This window comes from Hipposideros armiger, unplaced genomic scaffold, assembly GCF_001890085.2.
Source record: "Hipposideros armiger isolate ML-2016 unplaced genomic scaffold, ASM189008v1 scaffold_35, whole genome shotgun sequence".
Taxonomy (NCBI): domain Eukaryota; kingdom Metazoa; phylum Chordata; class Mammalia; order Chiroptera; family Hipposideridae; genus Hipposideros; species Hipposideros armiger.
In genome coordinates, this window is record NW_017731385.1 from 1,037,189 (window position 1) to 1,048,669 (window position 11,481).

Consider the following 11,481-nt stretch of genomic DNA (forward strand, 5'->3'; position numbering starts at 1 on the left):
TAGGAATAATTTTAGGTTTACAGAAAAGTTGCAAAAATAATACAGAGTTCCCATACACCCCTCAACTAACTGTCCCCTAATGGTAACATCTTGCATTGCTGGTATACATTTTTGAAAACTGAAAAACTGACATTGTACATTACTGGTAACTAAACTCTGGTCTTGATTTGAATTCACCAGCTTTTCCACTAATGTCCTTTTTGCATTTAGTCATCTTATCTCCTTAACCTTCTGATTTGTGACAGTTGCCAAGTGTTTCTTTTTTCCCATGACCTTGGCAATCTTGAGGACTGGCCAGCGATTTTGTAGAATATCATCTTTTAATAAATAAAAACGTATTACCTCTGGGGTTTTTGAAGGAAAGCCCACGCAGGCTTAGGAATAATTTGCACCACTAATTTTCCATTAATACATTAGCTTCAGCCTGGTAATTGTAACTGTATCTGCTTACCAGTTATAACAGCACTGTAGAATTAAAAGTTGATTTATGATTTAATATTTGCTTCATCTATGTGTGCGTTCTACATTCTTTGCTGGTTTGTTTCATGTAAGCCTATTTTATCTATTGCTTATGACAGATTCGAGATGGACAAACAAATTGTTACGTCTTGAAGAATAAAGATTTAGAACAAGCTTTTAAAGGAGTTATTTACTTGGAGATGGACCTCATATATAATCCCGTAAGTCTAACTGGGGCGTACTCCCCAGATTGTCTGTACCTAAAGTGAATGGTGATCAGCCTGGAGAGACTCAAATCAATGTAAAATGTTTCAGAGTTATTGCAGTGAGTGAGAGAAAAAGAGGGAGGGAGGGAGGGAGGGAGGGAAGGAGGGAGAGAGAGAAAAGAGGGAACAATGTTTCAAAACTCAGCCATAAAAATCAGTGCTAGAAACTCCAGGTTTCAGCTGATGTTAATCCTATTGAGCCATTAGAATCGATGGTGTTTAATTCTCAATAAATCTAAATGTCAAGGAAAAAATTACAAAGAAAGGGAAAAATTAGTTTTCTAGCTTTGTTACCTATCATCTTCTTCCAAGGCAAAAACTGGCTGTTGGACAGAGATATTTTCAAGCCTCTGACATGGTATTTATTACAGTAGATATCCTGCTATCCAACACTGTCAAAACAAGTACTTACTCCATTGGAAACTGCTGTTAAAGGAGGAAATTTTCTTTAATGTATCTTCAATCTTTAGTTTAATGTAAATATGTAAATATACATTCATTTGCCAATCTCAAGGGTGTGGGCCTAAAATCGTTTATTTCTTTTTTTGAGCACAGATTTATTATTTTTAGTTCTAAAACATGTTTCTTGCCTAAATACACCCGTAACATCTATCATAATTGCTACTTTCGGTTTCTTTAAAGTGGAGATATGCTTTAAAGATATTCACAGAACAATCTGAATCTAGAGTTTTTCCAGGTTGTTTTCCCAGAAAACCTTTACTTCAATCACTGTAACTTTTTAGTGACTGACCTTGATCAGGGCTTTCTAGAGCAATATAAATTTAAACTCGTGTCATCCCTGCTTGTATTTCAAAGATTTGTATAATAATCGAGTAAATGTAGAATCACAATAATGGGTCAAACTGGCATAAACAGGTTTGGGAATTGGCACGGTTGATTCTCGGTGGGCAACTCTTATGAACGGATGTCCCAGACCCACAGGAGCTTGTCACATGGTATCAGCAGAAACTTCTAGAAAGGGAAAGGAGAACACACCGGTTAATCCATTTGGTGTATAAACGAACATTGGGTAAAGGAGCGTTTACAGTAAGCATAAGAATGGCTGCCATTCACGGGCCACCTACAATGTACTAGACTCTAACATTATTTTATTTCATCCTCACAAGAAACCTGGTCAACAGGTATCATTCATGCCGTTTTTATCACGCGCAAACAGAATGAAATAGGAGAGCTGGTTTGCTAATAAATGAGGGAGTCTGGATCTAATCCAGATCTTTCTGAGCCTGCAATCATTGCTTTGCAATACTGCTTCTTGTTCAGTGTCTGTAAGGCATGATTCATAAAACCAATGGGCATGTTGGGAAATGTTGTATTTTATCTCCACTAATGCTGGACCTCTGGGCACTGTCTCCCGGATGGAGTTGTTCTTACTTCCTCTTCTCCCCCATTTTTTCCCTCTTTTTCTTCAAGGAAACCTTATATGTCTGTTGCACCAGAGACCATCCTTCATTTCTCATTTATTTCTGGCAAGCACATGTGTATATACTATGCACATAGCTAAAACCTGAGTTAGAGGGGGAAAGCCTAAAATAGAAAATATGTTAATTAAGTGACTTTTCCAGTTGCCCAGGTGATGGAGAAGGACTTGAATTTTATTATTTGAAGTTTTCCTCAGTACGATGAGGAAGGCGAACCAACTGTGTCCCTCTGAGCCTCGGTTTATTCCCAACACAATGTGACTAAAATGGCTCATCTACTTATTCTTCCTCATCATGGAGAAGAAGTGCGACTCTCTGTGGGAAAGGTGTTATTATTAGTGGGAAGCCGATTTTCACATGCAGGGTATTGTTGGTGAAAATATGGTTCACAACCTTGATGGGAAGGGGAGTTTTATTTTCAGAGACTTTGGTTTGAGAACCCAGTCTCTGCAGTGGCTTAAAATACCTCCAGTGATTTGCAAACATTCTCGAGTCCCCCCCCCAGACCCAGCCTGACCCACCCCAGTGACACGATATTCATGAAATGATCCCCACAAACACGTGCAGAGCTCAGGGGTAGCCACCGTTCTTCTGCTCCCTGCCAACGGCTTTAGGGTCAGGATTATTGGTTTCGCCATTCTTCCCAGTCATTAAGAAGAAAAAAGCCCAGAACCATATGAGTTCACTCATACATGGGATATAAAACTGAAAGCAACAAAGGAGCAAGACACACAAAGAAACAAAAAGTCATAGACACAGGAAACAGTTTTGCGATTACCAGAGAGTAAAGGGGGAAGGGGGGTGGTAGAGGAGGGTAAAGGGGGTCAAATATATGGTGATGGAAGGAGAACTGACTCTGGGTGGTGAGCACACAATGTGATCTATAGATGATGTGTTACCGAATTGTACACCTGAAACCTATGTAACTTTACTAACCAATGTCACGCCAATACATTTAATAATTTTTTTTCGAAAGAAGCAAAGGAGAAGGATGAAGTCCATAGAAATGCTGTGCTTTTTAACAATGATGTCTTTCTAGGTCAAAGCAAGTATTCGGGCCTTCACTCCCAGAGAAAAGCGCTTCGTTGAAGACAGCCGCAAGCTGTCCAAAAAGGTAGGTCCCTCCCATAAACTGGCGTGTTGGACACAGCGTCCAGCACCTGAAGTACTGTGGTCATTACTTGCTTGCATCTTCACTTCCCTCACTCCCCCTTTCTCTCTCTCTCTCTCTCTCTCTCTCTCTCTCTCTCTCTCTCTCTCTCTCTCTCCTCCTCCTCCTCCTCCTCCTCTCTCTCTCCCTCTCTCCTCTCTATCATTTTTCAATCCCCACCTCTCCACTCCTTTCTCCTTGTCTTCCCTTCTCTCCCAAAACGAGGACCTGAGTCAGCTCCGTTAGAGGGGAACGACTTAAACCCAATCTACTGGGTGAAACAGAAGGCGTCCGCCCTCCATCAGCGTCCCGAATCATCCTATAAACACAAATTCCTGGCCTCATGCCTCCGTAAACATTCTCCTGGATTTATTCGCCCTGCCCACCCTCCTTTCACCACAACCATTTTTGTCTCCATCTTTCAAAGCTTCAGGGAGGTGCTCTGCCCATGGAGTTCATACAGAAATTAACCCAATGGGTCTTTAGTGACTTCCGGCCTCGAATGTACTCACAGCGGCCCCTACTACGTTTGTATGGTCTGAATTTGGGGTGTGTTGGCGTTTTGCCTCATTTCAAATTACCTGTCCCTCCCTCTGCCTATTACCCTGAATTCCTCTTTCCTTAGTTCAACCAAAAGTGAATATCTGGGCCCAGCAGGGGAAGTTTCACATTAATTTTTTTTTTTAACATGACCTTTACATTTCTTTTCAATGTACCTCCCGGTCCTGTTCAGACACAGTTCAGGATTTCGCCTTGTACCTATTGTCCCACTTCAGTTGTGTAACCGAGAACAAAGTGTCCCCTTTTGAAAGTGTTTATTACTTCCCCCACTTCCTGTGGGGTGAGCAGCTGTGGATGACATAAAGCAGTTAAATATAAAGGCGTCTTATCATCCTTTTGTTTCCCATGAACGGGGCACACTTGGGGAAAGGCAGCCTTCAGCGTCTTCCGAGGGGGGCATCCAAATGTTTTGCTTTGGTCTGCCATAACATTGGGTGTAATATTTATCTTGTGTAATCCGAGTAAACCCCTTATTTTTTTATTATTATTACTGCCCTTCACTGTGTTTACTTGAAAGTTAAAACCTGGGTTGAGGTAGGTGGGGCAGCTGCTTTGCAAACAAATTGAAATGAATCTGCCTACAACTGGGAGAAAAGACATTTCCTTTGCCAAACACTGTACCTCCACGTGGGGTGGCTTTGGGGGGATTTGGGGCTGAGATCCCGGGTGTGTGTTCGGTTCCTCCCCACGCTTCTCGCCACTAGGTGTCCCCAAATTTACATAAAATTGAAACTTGTGCTTCTGATGCAAACACGTACTTATAAGCACTATGTGACAGAAGCTATTCTAAGCCCTTTCTGCACGGTTAGTATTAATATTAATTCCGTTATATAACAGAGAGGTTAATAAACTGGCCCAAGGTCACACAGCTAGGAGGTGGGAGATCTAGATTCCCAGCCCAGAACTATACTTTCCTATAGACTTGTTCTTCTGCACCTGATGAGTTAGAATACATGTCCATTTCTCCTACCAATCTATCCATTTCTTTCTACACTAAACAAGATAGACGCCTGTCCCCAGAGTTCTCCATCTCTCTGTTTTTCTCTGTCTGTCTCTCTCTTAAACACATACTCACACACTGACACTCACACTCACACAATCACAACAACACACACACACTCTCACACACACACACTGACACACACTCTCACACTCACTCTCACACACACTCAAACACACACTCACTCTCACATTCACACTTTCACACACACACTGACGCACACACACACAAACAACACTCACACACACACACACACACATACACCCCAAGTACCTGGCTTCTGTAGCTTTTGCCAGCTCAGTTTTGTGATGGATATGATTGAAGCAGGCAGTCTCCAGTAAAGGAGCTATAAGATGCATTGGATTTTCTTTTCTTCTGTGGATCATCATATTTTAAAAAAAAATTCTAGAAAAAAAGTATTAGGACATTTCTATTTTTTTTTTAATTGGCTGCTATACAAAACACAATTTAAATGGCCAAGATGCCTGATGTAAAGAGAGTGTTTGGAGTACTCATATCTAGTTCCCTGTTTTTCTTTTTTTTCTTTTTTCTTTTTTTTAATCAGATCTTATCAAGAGATGTAGACCGTGTGAAAAGAATCACCATGGCGATATGGAATACAATACAGTTCCTTAAAAGCTGTTTCCAGTGGGAGTCCACGTTGAGAAGTACAGTAGCATTTGTGGTAAGCTTTCTTTTCTATGTTCACATTATTTGCTGCTGAGTCCTAAACCTAACTGCAGATGGGTGTTCATTTACTGACATGAAGCGGAATGATACACCTTCAGCCTGGCTGAAGTTCACACCCATAAGGAAACTTTCAATTATAAATGGTGCCCATTCATCTTTCCAAGCTGTAGCATGGCATAGGTGATTATGTAGGAGATGGCCTTCTAAGATAGCACTTAAGTCAGATGTACCCTTGGGAGTCCGTTAAATTGCCCAAATCTTACCCGTATACTATCTCTCGGCAAGTTTAAGAGAGCCAATGTTCTACATAGTTTTAAGTGTTTTTGTGGTGGTGTTATAACCATTTCTGTATGGTCCCTACGTGGCGTCTATTTCTCTCCTCTGTTCCAGTGAATGCCAGTGCTTTTTGAAAAGTGGCAGTTAAAACATAACAACTACAGTAAGACAGAATTGCTCTAATTTGTGTTTTAAAGTAAAACATTCACCAACGTTGATACAAAAAACATGTACTTGTTATTACACCGCTTGAGACATCACTGATTCACTACACATTACAAGTTGACTCAACACCACCACGGACAACCACTAACGTATGTGAAACGCACTGACTTCTCGCTGGTAACATGGGCCCGTCCTCATGGGCGTAATGAAATCGCAGAGCCTCAGAGCTTCCAGAGACCTTAAAACCACGACTCTCCTAAGGACCTGAAAGTTGGCACAGTGCACTCACTTGACATCTCTGGGCATTCACTCTCATTCGTAAAGGGACTTGCCCTCGATCAGGTTGGCAGGGTCAGGCGTGGGAGGAGAAACCAAGTCTCTCAACTGCTAATCTTAGACATTGTGTATTACACCATTCATTGTTGTCCTGTGCAAAGGACCCCAATAGGGCCTGCAGTGATGCGTGAGGGGTCTGAGTCCTGATCCTGGAGAAGTCACAGGTCATGGTCCTTCTGTCTCCTGGTCTCTATTGTCAACGCTCTTTCTTACCCCAAAGGCATACCCTCCTTCCTTAAGAAAATAAATAAATTAGCCCAAGATGTCAATGGGTTCTAGACCACGCCCACTTTTATGTCTTCCACCTTATGGAGCATGTGTATCAGGTCCTTCAAAGGTTTTTTCCCCTTGTCACTGGAGAGCGTTTCATTTGGTCTAGTTAATTTTAGGTTTTCATTGCTTCAGGGTGTACAGGTGATGGCTGTGGGCCTCGAATTTTAATATACAGTAAAACCTTGGATTGTGAGTAACGTGGTTTGTGAGTGTTCTGCAAGACGAGCAAACATTTCTAATACAGTTTAACGTGGTAAACGGGCGATGTCTTGCAATATGAGTAATTTGTTCCTGGGATGAATTATGCTCGCAAACCAAGGTATTACTGTACTTTGTCTTTGGCCTGAAGTTGCTGAAAGAACTGGCCTTAATGAAAACATTAATAAGGATTTTATGAATCCATATCTGTCTTTCTCTTGGCATTTATTCACCCACGTCCCTTTCTCACATTCTCCTTCGCTCTGGGGGCTCCATGATGGGTTGGGTTCCTCTTCAGCCACTTTACCTCCACATCTTACCTGAATTCTCTTAAAAACTTTCCACAGCATGTTCCATGTGATTCTGGGCAAAAGTGGAAAGTCAACACAATTGGTGGCTTCTTCCAGTCAGCACCCCATTCCCTGCCAGGACGAGAGAATTTCCTCTTTCTTAAGCTTAGTCTCTGGCACTGGGATTTTTTAGAAAAACAGATCTGTTGCGCTGGCTTATGTAGTTGGAATGACAGAAATGATTAATGGGCTGCCAGCCTGATCGGAGGAAAGATTACGACAAATGAATAGAAGTAGGTTGTCTAATATAGGGGCTTCTAAATGGGAAGGGGAGCTTTGGGGGTGGGGCCCCTTCCCTCACTGCCCGTTCCCTCTGCCAGGCTGGCAGACACGGGCCACCACCTTGTCCTTGCAAGTCTGTGAGGCCCACAGAACAGGCGATAGAGGCAGTTTGCTTGCTGCTTCGCCAACGTGCGATTTTGCAGGGACACGTGGGTTCACAAGACTGTGGGAGGCCCCACTGCATGGGGGGACATTTTTCATTGGACACCATGAAAAAATGCCGAGTCAATTAGGAATGATACTGGAATGAAGAGTACTCATGTAAACATATTCAGTTTTCCGTTTTGGTTTGAAACTCTGAGTTTACCTCGCATTTACCTTGACCAGCCATGGTGGGTCTCAGAGATACCACAGCCATAGAGGGGTGGATATCTCCCCTCCCTAAGCCGAGACAAGGTTTTTGTTACCACTGTCACAGTGGGTCATTCCAGAATCATTTCTGCTCTTAAAGCAAGAGCATATAAGGAAAATGCATTTCTAGGGTAAAATAGACACACACACACACACTCACACACACACACACACATGTGTGAGTGTGAGTGTGTGTGTGTGTGTGTGTGTGTGTGTGTGTATCTCCCGTATTCTTTAATAGCATTATGGGTAGCCAAGCCTTCATTTCTCTGGGAAACGTTTTGCTTTCATGGATCTCGCCTACGGACTTAAGTTAGCTGCCTTGGAGTCCTGATGGTGGTTCCATGCCTACGTGCCACCATTGGGGTACAGCTGTGTCCCCGACTCTGTGGGCTGCAAAGTGTTGAATCCTCAGGTGAGCTGGGCCAGAGGGAGAGGAAGGGAGGCTGTGACACGGAAATCTAGCTGCTTCTTGACCTTGTTCCACTGTCGGGAGCATTATATTTGTCGTTGGCGGGGCACAGGGATTTTGTCCTGTGATCTCCTGGGAACGGAGTGCTGTTTCTGAACTTTATTCATCAATGTGATAATTTGTGCATGTTTCATCCGCTCACCTTGAGTGGTTTGAAGCAAGGTCTTAAGCCAAGGATTTATTCAACAATAGGACTGCATGTGAAGGCGTTTGTATATTAGAAATTAGGATAAGTGGCATTTGAAGGTTCGCTGCACAGGTGTCAAGCGAACCATTTTGGCTGAAGCAGTCCCCACTGGAGTTTGTCTTTCTCCTCAAGGTGCACACAGTGACGTGAGCACCGCAAGCTAAGGGGCAGACGTATCAGAATTTTGTTCTCGCCTCCATTTGGTCAGATACTATAAAAGAGCCTGTTAACATCATGTGACTGTCTCTATTTTCAGGCTATACAAAGCAAGAATGTTATAGGATCATGTTTAGTATACTCTGGCTGTGAATTTTAGGACTTTCTGGGGATTCCTTGGATGTGTGTATGACTACATCCTACCTTGTTGAAAGCAGGAGTTAAAGAAAAGCAACCTTAAGATCTAGGCTCATGTGGTGGCTGGCCTGAAGTGGATGGACAAACAGGAAAGAATTTATCTTGTTAGATGGTCCAAGCATAAATCTCCCCTACCATGGGACCAATCCCCTCTCTGCATACGTGGAGCCTGGTATCCCCAATAGTGCGAAAGTCCTCTTTAATTCACTGAGACCTATAAGGTGAATGTTTCTGTATGTTGTTTAATTCATTGTTATTGGAAGAGCTTAAATTTGAGCTTTTTTTAGAATGGTGAAACCATTCCAGATCATATTTCTACAGGCTGTTTTGGGGTTATTTTGTTAGGATGACCATGGAAAATCTTGCTCCTTACGTATTTTGAGTTTTTCTCCTTCCTCTAAGTTTTCTAGATCTTTTACTATGTTGCATTTTCTGGACTTTACTTATTTACTATAAATTAAATATATATGTATTTTTTTGCTGAAAAAAATCACATTCTCAATTTTCCCAATTGAAAGACAAATGAATAGGAGATGTCAGTTTATGGAAAGAGGCCGAATATAGCTAAAACCTCATGCTTAGAAGAAGCATATCTGTGTATTTCCTATGAATGGATTGGTAAATACACATGGTATTTTATAGGTATGTAAAATAGCACATGTTCTGTGGCGGCCGGATAGCTCAGTTGATTAGAGCGCAGTGCTCATAACACCAAGGTTGCCGGTTCAATCCCTGCATGGGCCACTGAGCTGTGCCCTCCACAACTAGGCTGAAACAACTACTTGACTTGGAGCTGATGAGTCCTGGAGAAAACACACCGTTCTCCAGTAAAAAACAAAAAAACAAAAAGTGAAATAAAATAATAAAATAGTACATGTTCATTCCCAGACACAGACTTTGAACTCTAGAGCTATTTTACAGCTGATGTTTTAGCGCTCACTGTGTGCCTCGCCCTGTCCTAAGCATGTTACAAACGTCACCTCATTTAGTTCTCACAGCAACTGGCTGACGTAGGTGCCAGTTCTTACCTTCCTTTTACATGTGAGAAAAAGGAGTCCATAGAGGTTAGATAAAGTGTTGGAGCTCGCATGTGTCTAAGAGGCACAGCTGGGATTGAAACTCAGACATCAGGTTTTACAGTCCATGTGCTTAACCATGGGGCTGCAATGCCTCTCGCTGATGCCCAGGAGGTAGTGACTGAGGTCCTTCTGTTAGATGATAATGACTCTAGGGACAGCCACACTGGTCATTTCAGATATGTATTTAGATGTTACGAATGAGGGTTAAGCCTGTTCCAAGATGCTTTGGGGAAAAGAAACCCTCATTATATGAGTGGGAATGAGTCTCCGTCATAGTCATTCTATCCACAAGCGATGTCACCAGAATTAAAGAAGCCAAAGGTGGAAACATCAGTAACCTCTTTGGGGAACATGCCAGACCCTGGGAATCACACGTATGTGACATCCTTGGAATCCAGCTTGAAGGCCTGGAAAACCTCAGAGTCTGTTTCTAGGCTGAGCCCCAAATTGGAGTCTGAGTTATTCCCACCACCCCTCCACTTTTGGGGGAAGCTCTTAGATGAGGCAGAAGGGTTCTCAGGGAAGAGTAAAGGCTAAAAACAACCAAATGAAAGGGCCGTGGAAGGAATCTATCCTTTTTAGATTCTCTCAAAGAATTCTAGGTTGTTCAAAAGAAGGGATTGGAGTAGAGTAATGATCTCCATTAATACCTTTTTTCAAAATGTCTGAGAATGGTAGTGATCAGAGATAGGCCCATATTTCTAGTGTATGGGGCAGGGGGATGCTCTATTGTATATCTCCGTGTTTCAGTGCAAATATGTTATTTAATAATTAAGATGAGTCGAATTTGTTCTCAAAAGATCATTTTGAACTGTGATATTTGTGTCATAGAACCAATTATATGTATGGTTTTTTGGTTTGTTTTGCTTTGGGTAACTTACATTTTACAAACCCCAATATTATCTATAAAAAGATCCCAAATTATATTATGGTCTAAATGCATTCCTTTTTTCATATGACAATAAAGCTTTTATTGACAGATGGCATCATTAGAAGATTATTTTAAATAGCAAAGTTCTCTTAATGCTGTAAAAAAAAAAAAAAGGACGGCATTTATGTAATTTTGTTTTTCCACCACTCTCTCCGGCACACACCTATTGCATCAAGGGAGGCAAGTCTGTGGGGCATTGATGGATTCCTTATTTTATTAAATTTTTTCTTGGACGTTTGATGTTAAAAGTAATCTAAATCTACCATATATCAATGGGCATCTTCATAAAGCTATGATTTTAACATCTGTGACTTTTTTTTTTCCTGAATTTTTCAAGTGTAGAAAAATGAAACATTTACTCTTTAGAGTTGACAGAGCCTGCAATACGATATATAATTTAAAGCATCAATCAACCTTCCCCACCCCAGTAAGGTTAAAAGTACAATTCTCCACTTTCTTAGTGATATCCAATATTTAACATATACAGAATGCTTAGTGTCTACAGATCCTGGCATTTTGAGAAGTGATTTCACATTAAACTTAAAAACAACAGCAGAAATAACAGAACTGACCCTTCTAAAACACACACACACACACACACACACACACACACACACACACACAACATTTGGATACCAAAACTTTCTGTTTAACGTTTTGTG

The 11,481-nt window shown here is 41.6% G+C and overlaps 1 protein-coding gene across 1 annotated transcript in view; it reads left to right on the forward strand.

Annotated features, from left to right (window-relative positions):
* The window catches only part of MCTP2 (multiple C2 and transmembrane domain containing 2), a 189,501-nt gene that overhangs the window by 131,938 nt on the left and 46,082 nt on the right, over positions 1 to 11,481 (forward strand). Inside the window, exons 15-17 of the mRNA XM_019637847.1 lie at positions 579 to 680; positions 3,204 to 3,278; positions 5,441 to 5,560. Coding sequence (XP_019493392.1) covers positions 579 to 680; positions 3,204 to 3,278; positions 5,441 to 5,560 — 297 coding nt within the window. The remainder of the gene's footprint in view (positions 1 to 578; positions 681 to 3,203; positions 3,279 to 5,440; positions 5,561 to 11,481) is intronic.